This window comes from Chlorocebus sabaeus, chromosome 16 (genome assembly GCF_047675955.1).
Source record: "Chlorocebus sabaeus isolate Y175 chromosome 16, mChlSab1.0.hap1, whole genome shotgun sequence".
NCBI lineage: Eukaryota > Metazoa > Chordata > Mammalia > Primates > Cercopithecidae > Chlorocebus > Chlorocebus sabaeus.
This window is the reverse complement of record NC_132919.1, coordinates 33,703,085-33,727,683: the sequence shown is the minus strand read 5'-3', so window position 1 is coordinate 33,727,683 and position 24,599 is coordinate 33,703,085. Positions and strand designations below refer to the sequence as shown.

General features: G+C 39.2%; 1 protein-coding gene across 2 annotated transcripts in view; it reads left to right on the top strand.

The window, feature by feature from the left end:
* The first annotated feature begins 503 nt into the window (after positions 1–503).
* SLFN12 (schlafen family member 12) overlaps positions 504–24,599 on the top strand; it is a 34,151-nt gene continuing 10,055 nt past the window's right edge. Inside the window, exons 1-3 of one of the 2 annotated variants that reach the window (XM_008011054.3) lie at positions 504–919; positions 12,099–13,177; positions 14,450–14,557. In XM_008011054.3, coding sequence (XP_008009245.1) covers positions 12,139–13,177; positions 14,450–14,557 — 1,147 coding nt within the window. In that variant the 5' untranslated portion in view covers positions 504–919; positions 12,099–12,138. Of the gene's footprint in view, positions 920–953; positions 1,661–12,098; positions 13,178–14,449; positions 14,558–24,599 lie in introns of those variants that run through there. The other variant, XM_037992748.2, reaches the window with a different exon arrangement.

The window sequence follows — 24,599 nt, the reverse complement described above, 5'->3', positions numbered from 1 at the left end:
GTGGGGTAGGTGGAGCTTGCGGAGAAGGAGCAACTCAGCCTTGCAAATTCCCCTGTGATGAATCATTTTGGCCTGTGTACATTTCAAAAGCTGTGTATTGAGACACCAATTCTTAGACAAGTGAGCAGGAAAAACATGTATTACCATAATTACCATAATAAGGGGGCTAAAGGAAAGCAAAGTGGCAGGAGGTCTGTATCCAGCGAGACCAACCCTTGGAGCATCCCAACTAAAGGGATCTCCCAAATGACCTCAAGGTGCTCCCTACACTGCCAGGGTTAGGTATTTGAATCTGTCTCTCCTGGAGCAATCCGCTCCTTGCACCTTTGTCCTCTCCAGTTCATCCACAGTTGCTCTGACTTGGTTCCTGGTGGCTACCGTGCTTTTAAAAAAGCAAGAGGGCGGCAGGGCTGCTCTGGGAATGCGAGGAAAGCTGGAAAGGTTGAGTCACCCCTTTAAGGGCATGGTAAGAGCCTGGTATTTCTTTAATTTTGATGAACCAAAATAGTGACAATTGCGCAAAGGCGCAGAGTCGATAATAAAGAATGTGGACACTTCCGGAGCGCCAACTGCCCAATAGAAATGCAGGCCACTCTGGGAAATGGGCAGCCGGAGGGCGGGACGAGGAGGGCTGGAAAACAGAAAAGGATTCACATTCTTTACACTCTGTGGAGAGTGAGCCGACGGACTGTAGCCTGCGCCTTGACAAGTTCCTTTGTTCTTTGTTTTCTTTAAATTACCTTTTTTCCTTTTTGTCTTAGAAAATACTCATGGAAGAAAATGAAACGAGAGCGCCCTAGAGATCACTCAGAGCTGTTCTCGTAGGTTTTTAACTTCCCGTTGCTCAAGGGCCCACGCTGGCATCTGGGGTGTGCTTGCACCTGCAAAGAATCCAGCTTCTAGGGAGCAGCGCGAGCTGGTAAGTTGATCCTGCTCCATCGCTAAACCTTCCAGCCTTAGTTTTTCATTTCTGGGGCGTCTGCTGGCTCTGGAGGAGGTGGGGCACTGGTAACACAACCCCACCACTCCCGGGAAGACCCCCCACCCCTATCCCGGGCTGCTTTCTCTCCCTTCTGGGGCAGGAGAATAAGGGTCTGGAGGAAAACCCCAACTTTCCACACTCAAGTAACAAAAGGACCAGAGGCTACTTCCTTTGCGACCCCTCCCTTCCTAAGTGACAGAGGAAAAACTGAAAATACCTCCGATTGGTCCCCTCCCACAACCAATCAGGCTAGTCTCCAGGGCTAAGTCTTCATTTGCATAGGAGTGTAACTTTGTAACTTCGCTTTCTGCAACCAATCAGATGTTTGCACAGGGCATAACTTTGTAACTTCCCTTCAACTTGCGATTGATCGCTTTCTGCAACCATTCAGACTGATCTCGGGCTTCTACTTCATTTACATTGTGTGCACACCAAGTAACCAGTGGGAAACCTTTAGAGGGTATTTAAACCCCAGGAAATTCTGAAACCGGGCTCTTGAGAGCCCCTATCCTTCGGCCTGCTCCCACCCTGTGGAATGCACTTTCGTTTTCAATAAATCTCTGCTTTTGTTGCTTCATTCTTTCCTTGCTTTGTTTGTGTTTGTCCAATTCTTTGTTCAACACGCCAAGAACCTGGACGCTCTTCACTGGTAACATATTTTGGCAAGCCAGCCAGGAGGTAAGCCGGAAGTCTGGGATTTATTTTTGTTCTTTACCTTTTGCTTTCTGCTCCATACAGGGGAATCTCTCTCTTTTTCTTTTCCTTTCCAACTTGGGATCCTTGGTGGGCAGCGCCTAGACACGCAGGCGACTGCAGGTTTCTGGCCAGGGGCTACTCTCCAGTGCTGCCTTGAAGGCCAAGGCGTGTATGGGGATAGTTGCCCTGCCCAGAAGAGGGAAGGACTTTTTTTTTTTTTTTTTTTTTTTTTTAAATTATACTTTAAGTTCTAGGGTACGTGTGTACCACATGCAGGTTTGTTACATATGTATACATGTGCCATGTTGGTGTGCTGCATTTACATTAGGTATATCTCCTAATGCCATCCCTCTCCACCCCCCCTCCCCACAATAGGCCCCGGTGTGTGATGTTCCCCTTCCTGTGTCCAAGTGATCTCATTGTTCAATTCCCACCTATGAGTGAGAACATGCGGTGTTTGATTTTCTGTTCTTGCGTTAGTTTGCTGAGAATGATGGTTTCCAGCTGCACCCATGTCCCTGCAAAGGACTCGAGCTCATCCTGTTTTATGGCTGCATAGTATTTCATGGTGTATATGTGCCACATTTTCTTAATCCAGTCTGTCATTGATGGACATTTGGGTTGATTCCAAGTCATTGCAATTGTGAATAGTGCTGCAATAAACATATGAGTGCATGTGTCTTTTCTGTCTTTTCTGGTTGTGGTCCCTGATCCCTATGTGTGACACAGCTTCTCCAGGGCGAACTCACACGTGTTTCAGGTGACCTAAACCTTCTTTCCTTGTGTTAAATTCTTCCCTTCCCCTACTCTACTGGCTAAGGACAAAAGAAACCCACCTAGCCTCCATTTCCTATTATTAAAGTTCATGGCTATCACTCTAGTGGAATGGGAACCATGGGAAAGCATGGGCTTATCAAATTATAAGGATGCTAGAAGTCAAGGCCTTCATCCAGAGACAAAAGGAAATCTCATAGTAGGCCATTGCCTCTGGAGGGAAAACATGTAAAGTGGCACTGGTGCTCACCTAAGCTCAGAGATGTCTGATACAGCACTTTGGGAGGCCGAGACGGGCGGATCACGAGGTCAGGAGATCGAGACCATCCTGGCTAACACGGTGAAACCCCGTCTCTACTAAAAATACAAAAAACTAGCCGGGCGAGGTGGCGGGCGCCTGTAGTCCCAGCTACTCGGGAGGCTGAGGCAGGAGAATGGCGTAAACCCGGGAGGCGGAGCTTGCAGTGAGCTGAGATCCGGCCACTGCAGTCCAGCCCGGGATACAGAGCAAGACTCCGTCTCAAAAAAAAAAAAAAAAAAAAAAAAAAAAAGATTGGACCCTAAAGGGGGATGCTCTGCGGGATCCTCTGGACCTCAGCTTCTCCAAGGGGGATTCCTTTGGTAGAGGTTCTTAGGCCTAGTACTAAGCCCTCCTTAGAATTTTCGCTTGCAGTTGTAATACTGTTTGGCCCCAATATTGTTTGGAATCTGGAGTTTGCAGTTGAATAGGAAAGTGGGAGGGGTTTGCATGTGTGCAGGCTCTTGTGCTGCTGTTCTTAAGCAGGGGGTCTGGTTGGCGCTGTTTGACCCCAGTGTTCTTTGAAGTCTGAGGAAGTTTGACCTTTAAAAATCAAGCTACCATGGAAACTGTTGACTTATAAATTGCAAAAGTAGTTTATAACCAATGTTTGGTTTTTCAAATTCATATTCCTGGGAAGACAATCAAAGCTTCAGGTACATTTGGCTACCCGATGGGCCATTTAAGCATTTACAAAGGGATTTTATTCAATGTCATTTTCAATGCATGTTTTCTTGTTGTATAAAAATTTTTCCCATGATTATGCTACAGTGTACTTTCACTAGGTAAAGAAAGTTTTTTATGGTTCACTGAGAACAATTAACCCCTTCACAATGTAAAACCCATAGGTTAGATGTTCTCAGAACATCTACTGTTAAGGCCGTAGTTACACAACAGACTTTAAATTCTTTTGAGAAAGTTATGATAGAATTGACGGAACAGAGAAGTATCTGTGCAACTGCTGGCACTTGGAGTCTATGGAGAAATACATTAAATGAAGATTAAGAGATTCAGTTGTAGGGGATTAATGAAGAGATTGTTTACTTAAGTTAGTAGATTCTTTATTTAGTTCATTATTTGATCTATTTAATTTTAGATGGTTTATGGGGACCCTGGGCAAGGAGCATCCTCCAGACTCTCAGTATTATCCTCCCAATAGTCATCATAATAATAGGCTCCCTGGTGCGCTGTATTCTCTCAAAGGTTTTCAGTGTTTGCATGCAGCCATCTCTAGAATGTCAAATGGTCTCTCTTCAACTGGAATGGTAAGAAGTGAAATAAATATGTGATCATGAGGACACCGTAACCTATGAATGATATGCTGAGACTGGAAACCCAAAATGATGGTAACTGAGAGCAGCGCTAAGGCCTTACGTTTTGGTTACACGCTCACCTAAGTGAGAACCTGAACAAAAAGGGGGAATTTTTAAAAACAAAATTATGAGAGGCCAGTGTTTTGGACTGAGCTCATGTGCTAGGCCCCAACAGATCAAACCAAACCAAAATGGAGTTGCTCATTCTAAGACTTTAAGGAAACACACAGATCCTAGAACAGACCAAGTTTTTGTTTTTCCCCTGCAAACAGAATGTTTCAGTGACCAGCACAACCTCCACCGGTAACACTTTCCTGTCTCTGTAGCAACTTCTGTCAAAACTGCAGGCTGTTGAGGACTTAGGAATGGTGGACTTGGAAGCTATAGGTTGGGTGGAACTTTTGCTCCTGCATGGGCTGGGGAGCACCTGAAAGAGCTGTGGGACCAGTGAGCCAGGGATCTGCAGTGTTCGAGCAGAGCTAGAGAGGCAGGGAGGGCAGAGTGCTCTATGGTCAGGCCGGGCTTGGTGGGTGTCCAGAGCTCCCAGGGTTGCCCATCCTCCTGGAGTCCTGAACATGCGGGGAGTTGGGGGATAGGTTCTTTAGATGAAACGTGACCAGGCACTGACAAACTTCATTGCTAGATCCTAAAAGAAAAACCAAGCACCCTCATACTCTGCTGGTTTATCATCTAGAAGGTGGGAAGGATGAGAGCAGTGCTGTCCTGAACTAAATGCAAAGTGACATCCTAGGAGGACAAAGAGTGTTGTATGATTTTTGTTTCCCAGGAGGTAGCTCTTACAACTTCTGTCCCACCCTGTGTGCAGTTCCTACTAATCTACTGTTCTGACATAACTCTAAGGAGATCTGAATGCCGTCTCCTTTCCCATTAAAGAGAGTCAGCAACATAGCCTAAATAGTGAGTGCAGATCTGATAGAATTTCCCCTATAGTCAAAAGTATAAAGGATTTCAGTGGAAACATCTAACCTGTAAACCTAGACCCAAGGTTTAAGGGAGGCCAGTAAGTTTTAGGCCCTAGGGATTTGGTAAGCTTAATCCCCAGCTAATTTTTTAAGGAGTGTGTTCCAGATGTATGCTTGAAGGCAGTGATTTTGAACTATGGAAAGTTTTACACAGCTGCAGGTGTTGGACTGGGGTGGCCAGGATCCCAGGCTAGTCCACAAGCACTGAGTCCTCTATAAGGTGGCTCACCTGCAGCTCCCATGGGTTCCAAGTTTCCCAGTGGTATGGGCACCCTCCTTAATCAATCTGAGGGTGAGATGTGATTTCTGTCCCCTTCTGTGTATGGTGGGTTAGCCAAAAAAGTACACACAGAGCTGGGCCTGATGTAGACAGTGCAAAAACGTGGGTTGGGAGGAAAGGGGACAGGACTCTAGTTACAGAGGCTGCAAAAAGAATCGGGGAGCAGAGCAGAGCCTGCTTGGTGAGGCATTACCAGAAAATTGTAGGACTGGGGCTGTGTGCCTGGCTAGAAGCGGAACTGATTCTCCTGCAGCCTTTATGGGTAGAGATGGAGAATCTCTTCTGTCTGATCAACAGGGAAGGGACTTGCCTTTGGGGCAGCCTCGTGTGTAAGAAATGTGAAGAAATTGGGTCTAAAGAACACAAATTGTGCTATAATACTATGGAGAAAGCTCAGCATGGCAGAGATATACATCTTCCTCTGCTTTCTTGCGTAATTATGCCATATTGAGACTATTATTGAGTTTAAATTTAAACTTCAATGATTGTGCTTACCTGGCTTCACTGTTGTTCAACTACCAGGAGTCAAGTCCTCCTCCCTTAGATTCTCTTTTTTTGGAATCTCTCTGGGTCATGTTCAAATGCTTTCTTCTACGGACCCAGGCCCAGGGAACCTATTTGAATGAATGCTAGGTCCAATATCTCTTAGAAGGCAGCCCTCTCTTGGTTCCCTCTGAGTTTTCAGGAAACACTGAGGGAAAGATGCTGCTTTCTAATAGCTTTTATACCACATCCTCTTCCCCCTAAAAGGTACAGGGCAAAGTGTTGTAATCACCACTAAGATAAATTTGCTAGAGAAAAATCTGACACAATTATTTGGGAAAATATTTGACAATATATATCAAAATCTTTAAACTTTTTGTCACTTAATACAGTAATTTAACTTTTATGAACTTCTGTCTCTCTCTGTGTGTATATATACACTCTATATACTTACATAATTTCAGTTTAATTATGTACCTAAGGCACAAGTTCAAGTATAACCTTATGTTTCACCATGAACCTTTATTTCCACAGATTCAGACTCTTCCTTCTCTTACATAATTTTTCCCCTTCAAGGTTCTATTTCTTATATCCTGAAATCTGGCTTCTTTTCTGTCTGCCTCTTCTGGCCTTCCATACTCGATTTAACCATCTTTATATATATCTGAACCGTATCTGGCACTTTGCCAGGGCACTCTTAGACTCAATGAAAATTAGACTGTGATTAGCATACCCAAGCACTGAAATAACAGAGTCAAGATTCTAGTACAATTATATTGAATGATTGAAAGCAACTTCAATGTTCAGTTGTAGGGTAAATAGTTAAATAATGGTACATTAATACCATGTATGAAATTATGCAGTTAATAAGGTTTTTCAAGAACAGCTAATTATTATTCTGCAAAACTGATTGTATATACTATATTGATACATGGAAAAGCAAGATTCAAATTGTATATTTTAGTTTTGGGCAGTATGGCCGACCATGACCAACTCTGTCACTGCAAAAAGTCCTCATACTGCTAAAATGTGAAATAATAGAAATGCAGCTTACATCCCCAACTTATTTTATGAAGCTACTTGATTTGCATTACCTGTCAACAAGAATAGGAGAAAGGGACATCATGGGTACAAAATCTTAAAAATATTATCGAATTGCATTTAATATAAAGAAATGGTGACAGGAATGATGCCAGAAAAATGGTGGATTAGGAAGCTTCAACTCTGTTTCTCCATGGAAACATCAAAAGCAACCCAAAACTGACGGAACTAACCACAAAGATCTGTTGCAACTAAATGAAAGCCCAAGCAAGAAAAAGCAACATTCAGAGCTGCAGGCAATTTCATGATGCTTTTATTTACCCTTGCCCAACCTTTTGCCCTGCATGGCAAGGTCTTAGTCTTGAGGAGGCAGCATCACTGCTCCTAGTTTCCTCCCTGGAACTGGTGGGGCATAGTAAAACTTATTTTCAATGTTGTAACCTGTCTGGGGACTGCCTGAGGGATTCATTTCTGTATCCCCTACCTCAGATCTCAAGTGAGGAGAAGTGACAGCCACTGCTCAGGAAAGCTGCAATGAGACTATGGACCTCCAGATGTCTTAGGCAAGAGATTATAGCTAGAGACATAGAATAACCATCTAAGGCTCACAAGAGGAGCTAGGGTGAGATTCTTTGGGAAATTAAGACATTCAAAAGCAGCCATGTATGTAGAGGAATCAAGAAAGCCCCACTCAATCCAGGTAGGACAAATGCTCAGAAAAGACCTGAGAAGACCTTAAACTTTTTCCTCAAGCTGATCCCTAAGATCAGAGTATACTTAGCCAATCATTGAAGGTTTGCCTTGCCATAGTATTTGTCTGCAAAGACTGTGAGAGATCGCTGTTTTTTCAAATGCCCAGTTTCCAACAAAAATTCATAAAGCATACACACAACAGAAAAATGTGATCTATCCAAAAAAAGAAAGTAAATTGGCAGAACATATCTCTGAGGAAGGCCAGATACCACACATATTAGACAAAGATTTTAAAACAACGTTCTTAATATCCACATGAAGAAAATGAAATTAGACCGTCATCTCACACCAAATGCAAAAATCAACTCAAAATCGATTAAAGACTTAGAAGTAAGAGTTGAAACTATAAAACTACTAGAAGAAAATATATGAAAAAGATCCAACACATTGGCCTGGTCAGTGATGTTTTGGATGTCATCCCAATGGTGCACAGGCAATGAAAGCAAATGTAGACAAACAGGATTACATCACACTAAAAAGCTTCTGCATAGCAAAGCAAAAAATCAAAAGAGTAAAATAGTAAGCCACAGAATGAAAGAAAATATTTGTAAACCATACATCTGATAAGCGGTTAATATCCAAAATATATAAGAAACTCAAACAACTCAATAGTAAGAAAAAAAACAGATTAAAAAATGGGCAAAGGATCTGAATAGACATTTCTCAAGAGAAGACATTCTAATGGACAACAGATATACAAAATAATGCTCAACATTACTAATCATCAGGAAAATGCAAATTAAAACCACAATGAGAAATCACCTCACACATGTTAAAATGGCTATTACAAAAAAGACAAGAGATAAAAAGAGATGGTGAAGATGTAGAGAAAAGAGAACCCTTGCACACTATTGGTAGGAATTTAAACTAGCATAGCCATTATGGAAAATAGTATGGAGGTTTCTGAAGAAAAAAAAAGAAAGAAAGAAAGAGAAGGAAAATAATCACCGTACGATTCAGCAAACTCACTCCTGATAAATATCCAGAGGGAATGAAATCCATCTATCAAAGAGATATCTGTACTCTCATGTCTATTGTAGCATTATTTACAATAGGCAAAATATGGAAGCAACCTAAGTGTTCACCAACAGATGAACGGATAAAGAAAAAGTGGTACATGGAGATAATAAAATACTGGTTAGTCTTTAGAAAAAGAAGGAAATCCTGTCATTTTTTGATAACATGGATGAATCTGGAGGACATTATGTTAAGTGAAATAAGACAAGCAGAGAGAGACAAATACTGCATGATTTCACTTATTTGTAGAACCTATCAAAGTTAAACTCATAGAAATATAGAGTAGAATAGTGGTTACTGGGGAAAGATGGGATTTGGGGAAATGTTGGTTAAAGGATACAAAATGTCAATTAGATAGGAGGAATAAGTTCAAGAGCTCTGTTGTACAATATGATGACTATAGTTAACAATATATTGTATTCTTTATTCTTTATTTATTTATTTATTTATTTATTTGGAGACAGGGTCTTTCTCTGTTGCCCAAGCTAGAGTGCAGTGCCATGTCCTAGCTTACTGCAGCCTTGAACTCCTGGATTCAAGTGATCCTCCCCCTTCAGCCTTTTAAGTAGCTGGGACCATAGGCACAAACCACTGTGCCCAGCCAATTCTTATTTTATTTTATTTTACTTTTCTGTAGAGATGTGGTCTTGTTTTGTTGTCCAGGCTGGTCTTGAACTCTTGGCTTCAAGCGATCCTCCCACCTCAGTCTCCCAAAGTGCTTGGATTATAGGCATGAGCCACCGTGCTGGGTCTGTATTCTTGAAAGTTGCTAAAACAGTAACAATGTTCACCAGAAAAATGATAAGTCTGTGAAGTAGTGCATACGGTAGTTAGCTCAACGTAGCCATTCCACAGTATATACATGTTTCAAAAAAACACATTGTAAATGATCAATATATAAGATTTTATTTATAAATTAATAAAATAAAAAACAAACACTGTCTTAAATATCTTCAAAGAGCTAAGAGAAAACATGGACAAAGAACTAAAGGATTCGACCCCAACTGTCCAAATAGTCTGGGGCTCCAATGTTAACATTGTTTACATGTGATCAGGAATTCATATGGACACAGGTAGTATCCACAACCTTAGCTAAGTATCTGCATGATATTGATCTAGCAGTGGACAGGAATATTCTGACCCCTTTTACATTCCTTTTCTAGTATAGTAATTACAACCTATGATGGACTTTATTCTCAATTGTCTCTATGCCACTTGGAAAACCTACACTTCTCAAGTTAAACTTCTTAACTTAAAAGTTACACTTAAGTTACATTTTAAAAAAGTTAAACTTAAGTTATACTTCTTACCTTAACTTAAAAGTTACACTTAAGTTACACTTAAAAAAAGTCATAAAAAAGTTACACTTTGGCCGGGCGCAGTGGCTCACGCCTGTAATCCCAGCACTTTGGGAGGCTGAGGCGGGCGGATCATGAGGTCAGGAGATCAAGACCATCCTGGTTGACACGGTGAAACCTCGTCTCTACTAAAAATACAAAAAAATTAGCTGGGCAAGGTGGCAGGCGCCTGTAGTCCCAGCTACTTGGGAGACTGAGGCAGGAGAATGGAGTGAACACGGAAGGCAGAGCTTGCAGTGAGCCGAGATCATGCCACTGCACTCCAGCCTGGGCAACACAGCCAGACTCCATCTCAAAAAAAACAAAAACAAACAAACAAAAAAAAACAAAAAAACTTCTTCTTTTTTTTTTTTTGAGACGGAGTCTCGCTCTGTCGCCCAGGCTGGAGTGCAGTGGCCGGATCTCAGCTCACTGCAAGCTCCGCCTCCCGGGTTTACGCCATTCTCCTGCCTCAGCCTCCCGAGTAGCTGGGACTACAGGCGCCCGCCACCTCGCCCGGCTAGTTTTTTGTATTTTTTAGTAGAGACAGGGTTTCACCGTGTTAGCCAGGATGGTCTCGATCTCCTGACCTCGTGATCCGCCCGTCTCGGCCTCCCGAAGTGCTGGGATTACAGGGTTGAGCCACTGCGCCCGGCCACAAAAAAACTTCTTAACCTAAAAGTTACACTTAAGTTACACTTTAAAAAAGTTGAACTTAAGTTACACTTCTTAACCTAAAACTTTCCATTTAGAGCAATGCAGTGATCCCAATAGATTTTAAGGGAACAGAGCTAATGGATTAGGTATACACAGACTAAAACACACTGTCTTAATTTGTTTAGGCTGCCATAACAAAATACCACAAACTGGGTGGCTTACAAGTAACAGAAATTTATGACTCACAGTTCTGGAGGCTGAGAAGTTCAAGATTAAGATGCCAGCACTGCTGGGTTCTGGTGAGGGCCCTTTTCCTGTCGCAGACTGCCTACTTTCTTGCTGTGTTCTCACATAGTGGAAGGGATGAGCTAGTGTTCTGGGGTCCTTTTTAGGAGAGCACTAATCTCATTCATGAGGGCTTCACCCTCATAACTTGATCACCTCCCAAAAACCTCATTACCTTGGGAGTTAGAATTTCAACATATGAATTTTGGGGGAACACAAACATTCAAACCATAGCACAGGTGTTTTGTATATAAGAATTTTCCTTATTGAAAATACGTGAATATTAGATTTTAAAAAGGCACAATGACTTAGCCCACTTTGCTTAAGATCAATGGCCAAAATTTGTAAATCTAATTCATTCTTACAAGAAGGAAAAATAATTAACATGACATATTGCTGGATGTCGTTAGACCTTAACTGGAAATCTTCCAAAAGATTTATCACCATAAGTGGAGATAATTAAGGTAAAAGCTGAAATTATTAAAATAAAAAGAAAAGTAGAAATAATATGTATAACTAAAGCCTGGTTCACTGAGAAGATAAAAACATAGACTCACTCCAGGTGTTGTTTAAGAAAAGGAGAGAGGGCTGGGCGCGGTGGCTCAAGCCTGTAATCCCAGCACTTTGGGAGGCCGAGACGGGCAGACCACGAGGTCAGGAGATCGAGACCATCCTGGCTAACACGGTGAAACCCCGTCTCTACTAAAAAATATAAAAAACTAGCCGGGCGAAGTGGCGGGTGCCTGTAGTCCCAGCTACTCGGGAGGCGGAGGCAGGAGAATGGCGTGAACCCGAGAGGAGGAGCTTACAGTGAGCTGAGATCCGGTCACTGCACTCCAGCCTGGGTGACAGAGCAAGACTCCGTCTCAAAAAAAAAAAAAAAAAAATAAGAAAAGGAGAGAGAAAACAGGTTGTACAATATTAGGGACTAGAAAGGAGAAAAAGGGCAGATAAAGAGATTACATAATTAGAATACATTATATAAAACTATAGTAACAAATTTGAAAATTCAGTAGGAGTATAAATTATTAGAGTCTTAGCTCAAAATTTGTCAGTTTTCAGTTTCTTCATACCCATATACTTACCAGTCTAGTGGAATGTATACTGCACAGGATTTTTTTTTTGCATTTGCCTCATAATACAGAATTTGCTATCTTTCTAGTTCAGGTCCTATTCTAATGGCTCTGTCTATTTTACAGAAAAGAATTTCTGCTTGGACACTGCATAGCTGCTGGGAAAATGAACGTCAGTATTGATTTGGAAACGAATTATGCCGAATTGGTTCTAGATGTGGGAAGAGTCACTCTTGGAGAGAACAACAGGAAGAAAATGAAGGACAGTAAACTGAGAAAAAAGCAGAATGAAAGTGTCTCACGAGCTGTGTGTGCTCTGCTGAATTCTGGAGGGGGAGTGATCAAGGCTGAAATTGAGAATGAAGACTATAGTTATACAAAAGATGGAATAGGACTAGATTTGGAACATTCTTTTAGTAACATGCTGTTATTTGTTCCTGAGTACTTAGACTTCATGCAGAATGGTAATTACTTTCTGATTTTTGTGAAGTCATGGAGCTTGAACACCTCTGGCCTGCGGATTACTACCTTGAGCTCCAATTTGTACAAAAGAGATATAACGTCTGCAAAAGTTATGAATGCTGCTGCTGCACTGCAGTTCCTCAAAAACATAAAAAAGACTAGAGGGAGATTGTACTTAAGACCGGAATTGCTGGCAAGGAGGCCCCGTGTTGATATACAAGAAGAAAGTAACATGAAGGCCTTGGCTCGGGGCTTTTTTGACAGAACAGAACTTGATCGGGAAGAAAAATTGACCTTTACTGAATCCACACATGTTGAAATTAAAAACTTCTCGACAGAAAAGTTGTTACAACGAATTAAAGAGATTCTCCCTCAGTATGTTTCTGCATTTGCAAATACTGATGGAGGATATTTGTTCATTGGTTTAAATGAAGATAAAGAAATAATTGGCTTTAAAGCAGAGATGAGTGACCTCGATAAGTTAGAAAGAGAAATTGAAAAGTCCATTAAGAAGATGCCTGTGCATCACTTCTGTATGGAGAAGAAGAACATAAATTATTCATGCAAATTCCTTGAAGTATATGATAAAGGAAGTCTTTGTGGATATGTCTGTGCACTCAGAGTGGAGCGCTTCTGCTGTGCAGTGTTTGCTAAAGAGCCTGATTCCTGGCATGTGAAAGATAACCGTGTGGTGCAGTTGACCAGGAAGGAATGGATCCAGTTCATGGTGGAGGCTGAACCAAGTTGAGAGCGGGGGATTCGCAACAGAAATGCATTTGGCTTGGGTGGCCGGGAGGTTTTCTTTTTGGGATTTGGGGCAAGATCAATAGTCCTCAAATTTCAGTACCTAATCTATTAATCTCTGGTGGATACAATCAATAGTTCCCTGCCTCGGCCAGATGCAGTGGCTCACGCCTGTAATCCCAGCACTTTGGGAAGCCGAGGCGGGCGGATAACCGGGTCAGGAGACACAGACCATCCTGGTTAACATGGTGAAACCCCGTTTCTACTAAAAATACAAAAAATTAGCAGGGTGTGATGGCACGTGCCTGTAGTCCCAGCTACTCAGGAGGCTGAGGCAGGAAAATCGCTTGAAGCCAGGTGGTGGAGGTTGCAGTGAGCCGAGATTGCGCCACTGCACTCCAGCCTGGGCAACAGAGCGAGACTCTGTCTTCAAAAAAAAAAAAAAAAAAAAAAAAAAAAGGTTCCCTACCTCTTGTTTTCTTCTACACCCTTAGAAGAAGATAGATATTTCATAAAATAAGCACATGATCTACTTTTAGTAGCCCTACCTGGTGCAAAGATCCAGTTAAACCCGGAAGTTTCTTCCCTACCACGTCTTTACTAGCTTTGAAGGAAAACCCGTTTAATCCTTTTCCTTCTTGTTTCTGAGCTCTATTTCAGTAAGTAACAATTGCTTTCTTTCAGGAACACTTGCCTCTTTTACTTACTTGCTCCTTCATGTTTCTTGTTCCCTTTCTGTTTATTTCCTATAAAATTGCTTCCTTTTTCTTCTCACATTTGTGAGCCAAATGGTAGCCCTAATTTGTACCAATAAGAAAGGAATAATGCTGGAATTTTTATCTGGTTTTGGAAAAAGAAACCCTCACATGAAATTGTACCAGTACTAGCAACTTATAAAATGTCTGAAAATGTAAGCTTCTTCCTCAGAATCTGCACAAAAGTCCGCTTTCCTTCACTAGCCATCACGTCTCATTTTAACTGCTTTAAAAATAAACCCAATTATATGGTAATATATTAAATACTATTAATGCATTTTTACTGTTAATTTTCATTCGAAATATAGAGTGTGTCAGTGGCAACAAAAGTTAATTTTGCAATTTGTATCTGACCTAAGAATCTAACCACAATATCTAACATTAATATTTTGTTTTTTTCCCAAAAACAAAATCAGTTACAAATAGACTTTTAATATATAATACTATGCATTAGTTAGTTGGGGTCTCCCTTCTGCCAAATTAAGAATGTGATTTTTTTTTGTTTTGTTTTCTAAGAATTTTCCAGGTCATATGAAGAGCTGATATCTCAAATAAATATGTCATCACCTACTCCCCACAGTTGGCCTTATTTGGAAGGGCAACGGCAGAGACATCACCGTCCAGGTAGTTTCATTCTGGCTTCTTTGGATTTGCTGGTGTGGCTGTATTCAAACCTCTTTCTCTTCAAACCAGCTCAGTCTTGAAATTTGTTCTGAAAGCACATTCTTGTGTTTATGGGAATTCTTTGTTATTTTAAGTCATTGAATCTGTCAAATTCTATTTCTTTATATTTGGGTTAGAATTTTCTTGGTGCAATACAAACTCACTTACTTGAAAGTAAGAGCAACCCAAGTCAGTTTAGTTTAAACAAACAAAAAAAGGAAGCATATATATAATGTTACTGAGCAGTCTAGATTGAGGCTCACCTTCAGGCATGGCTATGTTCAGTTACTGAAGAAATGCCATAGTACTCACGATGTCTGACTGATCTTTTTTTGTTGTCGTTGTTGATGATGGGCAATTGAGCTATTTCCTGCTTTCTGCTACATGAACACTGTTACCTTGAACATTCTTAGTCTTCTAGTGCATATGTGCAAGATTTTCTCTTGGGTGCCTAAGTAGGAGTAGAATTGCTGGCTCAGGAGGTGTGTGAATATTCGAGTGATAAGATAATGCCAAATTGTTTTGAAAGTAGATAGGTCATGTTACTGCCATCAGCAATATATTAGAAATGCCACATCTTCTCCAATTGTCAAATTTTTCTTATTTACATTTCTCCTTCTCTTAACCTTCTTCTTCTCAATCAAATGTGTATAAAATGGTATCTCTTTGTAATGTGTGTTTCCCTGTTATTGATTAGGTTGAGCATCTCTCCATGTACTTACTGGCCGTATATATTTCATCTTTGTGCAGTGTCTATTTTGTCTTTGCCCATTTTTCTAATAAGCTTTGTCTTTTTCTTATTGATTTATAGGAGTAATTTAGAGATTCTAGAATGAAATCCTCTTTTAGTCATAGGTATTAACGATTACCAATGTCTTCTCCAAGCTGGTGGCTTGCATTTTTTCTTTTCTTGAGGTATACTCTCATAAGTAGTCATTTTAAATTTTAATGTAGGCAAAACTATCATTTAAAATGTTGTGGTTTACTGCTCTTTGCGCCTTGCTTAAGAGATCCTTCAATACCCCAGGATTATAAAGATATTTCTTTTAATTTTCTCCTAAAAATTTTAAAGTTTTGCACTCAACATGTAATATGTAAATACACAATCCAGAGGTGGGTGGATAACTTGAGGCCAAGAGACCAGCCTGGCCAACATGGTGAAGCTGTGTCTCTAAAATACAAAAATTAGCCAGGGGTGGTGGTATACACCTGTAGACCCAGCTACTCAGGAGACTGAGGCATAAGAATCGCTTGAATCCGGGAGGCAGAGGTTGTAGTGGGCTGAGATCACACCACTGCACTCCAACCTGGGCAACAGTGTGAGACCTTGTCTAAATAAATAAATAAATAAATAAATAAGTAAATACACAATTCATCTCAATAGACAGTAAGTAATGTAGCATGCTATTTCATTTTATTCCATGTGGATAACCACTTTCCCAGCTGCAATACTGAAAAGTCTCACTTTCACCATGATCTGCCATGCCACCTTCAGCGTATTACTAAGTACAATTCACCTTTGAACAAACCTGCATGCAGTCGAAAGTCTGTGTATAGCTTTTGACTTTCCAAAAAGTTAACTACTAATAGCCTACTTTTGACCCAAAGCCTTACAAATAATGTAGTCAATTAACACATATTTTGTGTATGTATCATACACTATATTCTTACAAAGTAAGCTAGAGAAAAGAAAATGTTATTAAGAAAGTCATAAGGAAGAGGAAATATATTTTCTATTCATTAGGTGTAAGAGGATCATGTAAAGGTCTTCATACTCAATGTCTTCACGTTGTGTAGGCTGAGGAAGAGAAGGGTTGGTCTTGCTATCTCAGGGTGGCAGAGGTGGAAGAAGATCCCGGCGTAAGTGGACCCATGCAGTTCAAACCTATGTTGTTCAAGGATCAACTGTATATCTATAGATAACCCTCTTTCTAGAATCTTTGTTATGTTTCCTTGATCAAGTCGTCTGTCCCTGCCATTGTAATGTTATACTAAGTATTGATATCTGGTAGGATAAGCCCTTTAGGTTTTCTTTGAGCATGTCTTGGCAATTTTTAGTCATTTAATCTTCTATACACATTTTAGAATCTGCTCAAGTGCCAAAAAACGTCTTTTGGGATTTTGATTTGCAGTTACAGTGCATCTCTAGATAGATTTGGGAAGAAATGGCATATTTATATCAGTAACTTGTATCCTTGAGCATAGGAAATCTTTCTACTTATTTATATCTTCTTTATTGCCTTTATAGTTTCATAAATTTCTGTGTACACATTTTGTACATCTTTTATTACACTCATGTCTAGGTTCCTTAATTTTTGTTGTAAAGATATTTTTCTTTAAAAGTTACATTTTCTTGTTTATTGCTGATGTGTAGAAATGCAGTTAATTTTTACATAATGAGTTTATATAAGGCCACATTGTTAGGTTTCCTTATTATTTTAAATAATTTGTCCACAGATTATTTACATTTTGTATAAACAAATATGCAGATCATAAAATGTTTTGTCTTTTCCTTTCCAACCTTTATGCTTTTAATGTCTTTTTTTTCTTGTCCTAATGAAGTGATGAAGACTTTTAGACAATTCTTAATGCAAATAGTCTTAGTTCAGATTTTAAAGAGAGTATGTCTATGGCTTTCCCATTTAAAGTGAGGTTTGCCCAACATGGAACATGTGTACCTATGTAACAAACCTGCACATTGTGCACATGTACCCCAGAACTTAAAGTATAATAAAAAATAAAAATAAATTGAGGTTTGCCTTAAGTACTTTGAATATACTATTATCAGCCTAAGGAAGTTTAATGATATTTCTAGTTTACTAAATGTTTTTTCTTTTTTTACATGGATGAATACTGAATTTTATCGAACGCATTTTCTACTTCTGTTGACATGATTATATGTTTTTCCCTTTAATACGTTGATTGGCAAATGATGTTTAATATTTTCTATTAAGCCATTTTTGCATTCCGGGAACCAACTCAGTTGGGTCTTGCAGTATTATCTTTTTTACTCATTTTTATTTAGCTGCTAATTCTTAATTTAGAATTTCTGCATCTAAATCCATGAGTGACAAGGTCTAAGGGTAGTTTTCTCTGTTTGTCTAGTATTTGTATTAAAATTGTGCTGAACTCAGAATGAGTTGGGGATTATTTCCTCTTTTTCAATCCTTTGAAAAAATTTATATGAGATTAGAATGATATGCTTGATATTGTGGTGGAATTTGCCTGTACAATCGTTTGTCTTCCCTTTGTGGGAAGACTCCTAGTTCTTTTTTGAATCAGGAACTGGCTCTGTCACCCAGGCTGAAGTGTAGTGGTGTGATCATGGCTCACTGTAGCTTCAAGTTCTCGGGCTCAAGTGATCCACCTGCCTCAGCCTATCAAGGCACTAGGATTACAGGCTTGAGCCATTGTGCCTGACATATTTCTGGTTTTTTAATAAAAGGATTGTCTACACTTTCTGTTTCCTTTGGTGTTAATTTTGGTAAGATATTTTTAAGGAATCCTAAATTCAATAGCTGGCATCTCAATATTAGTCTGACTTATATTTCAGATACTTATTTCAGGCTATTTTTATTTTCTTGTGAGAACAAAGCAGATTGGTTTCAAAAATTTATTTATTTTGTGTAGTGAGTGCTTTTCCTAGGCATCTTATATGTTAATTTTTAAAATATTTATTTCACTGGTTTTTGGGGAATAGGTGGTTTATGGTTACATGAATAAGTTCTTTAGTGGTGACTTCTGAGATTTTGGTGCAGCTATCACCCGAGCAATGTACACTGTACCCAATGTGTAGTCTTTTGTCCCTCATTCCCCTCCCACTCTTCCCCTTGAGTCCCCAAAGTCTGTTGTATCATTCTTAGTCTTTGTGTCCTCACGACCTAGCTCCCACTTATAAGTAAGAATATACGATATTTGGTTTTCCATTCCTGAGTTACTTCACTTAGAATAATGGTCTCCAATCCCATTCAGGTTGCTGCGAATGCCATTATTTCATTCCTTTATATGACTGATAATATTCCATGGTGTATATATACCACATTTTCTTTATCCACTTGATGGTTGATGGGCATTTAGGCCGGTTCCACATTTTTGGAATTGGAAATTGTGCTACTATAAATGTGTGTATAAAGGTATTTTTCATATAATGACTTATCTTCCTCTGGGTAGATACCCAGCAGTGGGACTGCTGGAGCAAATGGTAGTTCTACTTTTAATTCCTTAATGAACCTCGATACTTTTTTCCATAGTAGTTGTAACAGCTTACATTCACACTAGCAGTATAAAAGAATTCCCTTTTCAGTGCACATGTGCCAACATCTATTATTTTTTGACTTTTAATTACGGCCATTCTTGCAGGTGTAAGATAGTCTCATTGTGGTCTTAATTTTCATTTCCCTGATCATTAGTGATGTTGAGCATATTTTCATGTTTGTTGGCCATTTGTATATCTTCTTTTGAGAATTGTCTATTCATATCCTTTGCCCACTTTTTGATGGGATTCTTTGTCTTTTTCTTGCTGATTTGTTTGAGTTCCTCATAGATTCTGGATATCAGTCATTTGTCAGATGCATAGGTTGCAAATATTTTCTCCCATTCTGTGGATTGTCTTTTTACCCTGCTATTTCTTTTGCTGTGCAGAAGACTTTTAGTTTAATTATGTCTCATCTATTTATTTTTGTTTTTGTTATATTTGCTTTTGGGTTCTCGGTTATGAACTCTTTGCCTATGACTAGAATTGTTTTTCTGATGTTATCTTCTAGAATTTTTATGGTTTCAGGTCTTAGATTTAAGTATTTGATTCACGTTGAGTTGGTTTTTGTGTAAGGTGAGAGATGAGGATCTGGTTTCATTCTTCTACATGTGGCTTGCCAATTATCCCAGCACCATTTTTTGCATGGGGTGTCATTTCCCCACTTTGTTTTTGCTTGCTTTGTTGAAGATCCAATTGAACTGCAAGCATTAGGCTTTCTTTCAGAGTTCCCTATTCTATTCCATTGGTCTACATGTCTATTTTTATACCAGAACCATGCTGTTATGGTAACTATAACTTTGTAGTATAGTTTGAAATCAGGTAATGTGATGCCTCCAGATTTGTTCTTTTTGCTTAGTCTTGCTTTTGCTATGTGCACTCTTTTTTGTTGCCATATAAATTTTAGGATTGTTTTTTCTAGTTCTGTGAATGATTATGGTATTTTGATGGGAACTGCATTGATGTAGATTGCTTTTGTCAGTATGGTCATTTTCACAATATTGATTCTACCTATCCATGAGCATCGGATGTGTTTCCATTTGTTTGTTTCATCTATGATTTCTTTTAGCACTGTTTTGTAGTTCCGTTTAGAGATCTTTCACCTCCTTGGCTAGGTATATTGCTAAGTATTTTATTTTATTTTGCAGCTGTTGTAGTAGGGATTGAGTTTTTGATTTGATTCTCAGCTTGATCACTGTTGCTGTATAGCAGTGCTAATTTGTGTACATTGGTTTTGTATCTTGAAACTTAATTGAATTCATTTATCAGATCTAGGAGCTTTTTGGATGAGTCTTTAGGGTTTTCTAGGTATACAATCATTTTTCTGTCAAAAATGACATGGGAATTTTGATAGGGTTTTCATTGAATCTGTAGCTTACTTTGGGTAGTTTGGGCATTTTAACAATATGATTTTTTCAATCCATGAACACAAGCTATCTTTCCATTTATTTGTGTCTTTTCCAATTTCCTTCATCAGCATTTTATAGATATCAGCATAGAGAACTTTCATCTCCTTGATAACATTTATTATCAAGTATTTTTTGTAGCTATTATAAATGGGAGTATGTTCTTGATTTCTTTTTAGGATAATTTTTTGTTAGTGTATGGAAATGCTACTGATTTTTGTATTCTGAAAATTTACTGAATTCTTTTATTTGTTCTGATTTTTTTTTGGTGGCATCTTTAAGGTTTTCTATATATAAGTTCACATTGTGGACAAACTGTGACAATTTAATTTCTTATTTTCCAATTTGGATCCTTTTTATTTCTTTTTCTTCCCTAATTGCCCTGGCTAGGACTTCCATATTGAATAGAAGTGGTGAAATGGGCATCCTTGTTTTGTTCCTGATCTTAGATGAAAAGCTTTCAACATTTCACCACTGGGTATGAAGTTAGCTGTAGGTTTTTTATATATGGTCTTTGCTGTGTTGAGGTGTATTCCTTCTACATCTAATTGGTTGAGAGGTTTTTTAAAATTACAGAATGCTGAATTTTGTCAAATGCTTTTTCTGTATCCATTAATATGAACATACAGTTTTTGCCCTTCATTTTATTAATGTGGTATATCACATTTATTGATTTTCACATGTTATACCGTGCTTGCATCCCAAGGATAAATCCCACTTATTATGGGATTTTCTTTTCTTTTCTTTTTCTTTTTCTTTCTTTCTTTCTTTTTTTTTTTTTTTTTTTTTTGAGACACGGTTTTGCTCTTGTTACCCAGGTTGCAGTGCAATGGCACTATCTTGGTACCCTGTAACTTCTACCTCCCGAGTTCAAGCGATTCTCTTACTTCAGCCTCCTGACTAGCTGGGATTACAGGCGCCTGCCACCATCTCTGGCTAATTTTATGTATTTTTAGTAGAGACGGGGTTTCACCATGTTGGCCAGGCTGGTCTTGAACCCCTGACCTCAGGTGATCCACCCGCCTCGGCCTCCCAAAGTACTGGGATTACAGGTGTGAGCCACTGCACCCAGCTGAATGATCCTTTATTTTTTATTTTTTTTTTATTATACTTTAAGTTCTAGGGTACATGTGCACAATGTGCAGGTTTGTTACATATGTATACATGTGCCATGCTGGTGTGCTGCCCATCAACTCATGAGCACCCATCAACTCGTCGTTTATATCAGTTATAACTCCCAATGCCATCCCTCCAGCCTCCCCTCTCCCCATAATAGGCACCGGTGTGTGATGTTCCCCTTCCCATGTCCATGTGATCTCATTGTTCAATTCCTTCCTATAAGTGAGAATATGTGGTGCTTGGTTTTCTGTTCTTGCCAAAGTTTGCTGAGAATGATGGTTTCCAGCTGCACCCATGTCCCTACAAAGGACACGAACTCATCCTTTTTTATGGCTGCATAGTATTCCATAGTGTATATGTGCCATATTTTCTTAATCCAGTCTGTCACTGATGGATATTTGGGTTGATTCCAAGTCTTTGCCGTTGTGAATACTGCCGCAATAAGCATACGTGTGCATGTGTCTTTATAGCAGCATGATTTATAATCCTTTGTGTATATACCCAGTAATGCGATGGCTGGGTCATATGGTGTTTCTAGTTCTAGATCCTTGAGGAATTGCCATTCTGTTTTCCACAATGACTGAACTAGTTTACAATCCCACCAACAGTGTAAAAGTGTTCCTATTTCTCCACATCCTCTCCAGCACCTGTTGTTTCCTGACTTTTTAATGATTGCCATTCTAACTGCTGTGAGATGGTATCTCATTGTGGTTTTGATTTGCATTTCTCTGATGGCCAGTGATGACAAACATTTTTTCATGTGTCTGTTGGCTGTATGAATGTCTTCTTTTGAGAAATGTCTGTTCATGTCCTTTGCCCACTTTTTGATGGGGTTGTTTGTTTTTTTCTTGTAAATTTGTTTGAGTTCTTTGTAGGTTCTGGATATTAGCCCTTTCTCAGATGAGTAGATTGCAAAAATTTTCTCCCATTCTGCAGGTTGCCTGTTCACTCTGATGGTAGTTTCTTTTGCTGTGCAGAAGCTTTTTAGTTTAATTAGATCCCATTTGTCAATTTTGGCTTTTGTTGCCATTGCTTTTGGTGTTTTAGACATGAAGTCCTTGCCCATGCCTATGTCCTGAATGGTATTACCTAGGTTTTCTTCTAAGGTTTTTGATGGTATTAGGTCTAACATTTAAGTCTCTAATCCATCTTGAATTAATTTTCATATAAGGAGTAAGGAAAGTATCCAGTTTCAGCTTTCTGCTTATGGCTAGCCAATTTTCCCAGCACCATTTATTAAATAGGGAATCCTCTCCCCATTTCTTGTTTTTGTCAGGTTTGTCAAAGATCAGATGGCTATAGATGTGTGGTATTATTTCTGAGGGCTCTGTTGTGTTCCATTGGTCGATATCTCTGTTTTGGTACCAGTACCATGCGGTTTTGGTTACTGTAGCCTTGTAATATACTTTGAAGTCAGGTAGTGTGATGTCTCCCACTTTGTTCTTTTGGCTTAGGATTATCTTGGCAATGCAGGCTCTTTTTTGGTTCCATATGAACTTTAAAGCAGTTTTTTTCCAATTCTGTGAAGAAAGTCATTGGTAGCTTAATGGGGATGGCATTGAATCTATAAATTACCTTGGGCAGTATGGCCTTTTTCATGATATTGAGTCTTCCTATCCATGAACATGGTATGTTCTTCCATTTGTTTGTGTCCTCTTTTATTTCACTGAGCCGTGGTTTGTAGTTCTCCTTGAAGAGGTCCTTTACATCCCTTGTAAGTTGGATTCCTAGGTATTTTATTCTCTTTGAAGCAACTGTGAATGGAAGTTCATTCATGATTTGGCTCTCTGTTTGTCTGTTACTGGTGTATAAGAATGCTTGTGATTTTTGCACATTAATTTTGTATCCTGAGACTTTGCTGAAGTTGCTTACCAGCTTAAGGAGATTTGGGACCGAGATGATGGGTTTTTCTAAATATACAATCATGTCATCTGCGAACAGGGACAATTTGACTTCTTTTCCTAACTGAATACCCTTGATTTCTTTCTCTTGCCTGATTGCCCTGGACAGAACATTCAACACTATGGTGAATAGGAGTGGTGAGAGAGGGCATCCCTGTCTTGTCCCAGTTTTCAAAGGGAATGCTTCCAGTTTTTGCCCATTCAGTATGATATTGGCTGTGGGTTTGTCATAAATAGCTCTTATTATTTTGAGATACGTTCCATCAATATCGAATTTATTGAGAGTTTTTAGCATGAAGGGCTGTTGCATTTTGTCAAAGGCCTTTTATGCATCTATTGAGATAATCATGTGGTTTTTGTCTTTGCTTCTGTTTATAGGCTGGATTACATTTATTGATTTGCATATGTTTAACCAGCCTTGCATCCCAGGGATGAAGCCCACTTGATCATGGTGTATAAGCTTTTTGATGTGCTGCTGGATTCAGTTTGCCAGTATTTTATTGAGGATTTTTGCATCGATGTTCATCAGGGATATTTGGTCTAAAATTCTCTTTTTTTGTTGTGTCTCTGCCAGGTTTTGGTATCAGGATGATGCTGGCCTCATAAAATGAGTTAGGGAGGATTCCCTCTCTTTCTATTGATTGGAATAATTTCAGAAGGAATGATACCAGCTCCTCCTTGTACCTCTGGTAGAATTCGGCTGTGAATCCTTTGGTCCTGGACTTTTTTGGTTGGTAGGCTATTAATTATTGCCTCAGTTTCAGAGCCTGCTATTAGTCTATTCAGGGATTCAACTTCTTCCTGGTTTAGTCTTGGGAGAGTGTAAGTGTTCAGGAAATTATCCATTTCTTCTAGGTTTTCTAGTTAATTTGCATAGAGGTGTTTACAGTATTCTCTGATGGTAGTTTGTATTTCTGTGGGGTCGGTGGTGATATCCCCCTTATCATTTTTTATTGCATCTATTTGATTCTTCTCTCTTTTCTTCTTTATTAGTCTTGCTAGTGTTCTATCAATTTTGTTGATCTTTTCAAAATACCAACTCCTCGATTCATTGATTTTTTGGAGGGTTTTTTTGTGTCTCTATCTCCTTCAGTTCTGCTCTGATCTTAGTTATTTCTTGCCTTCTGCTAGCTTTTGAATGTGTTTGCTCTTGCTTCTCTAGTTCTTTTAATTGTGATGTTAGGGTGTCAATTTTAGATCTTTCCAGCTTTCTCTCATGTGCATTTAGTGCTATAAATTTCCCTCCTCACACCGTTTAAATGTGTCCCAGAGATTCTGGTATGTTGTATCTTTGTTCTCATTGGTTTCAAATAACATCTTTATCT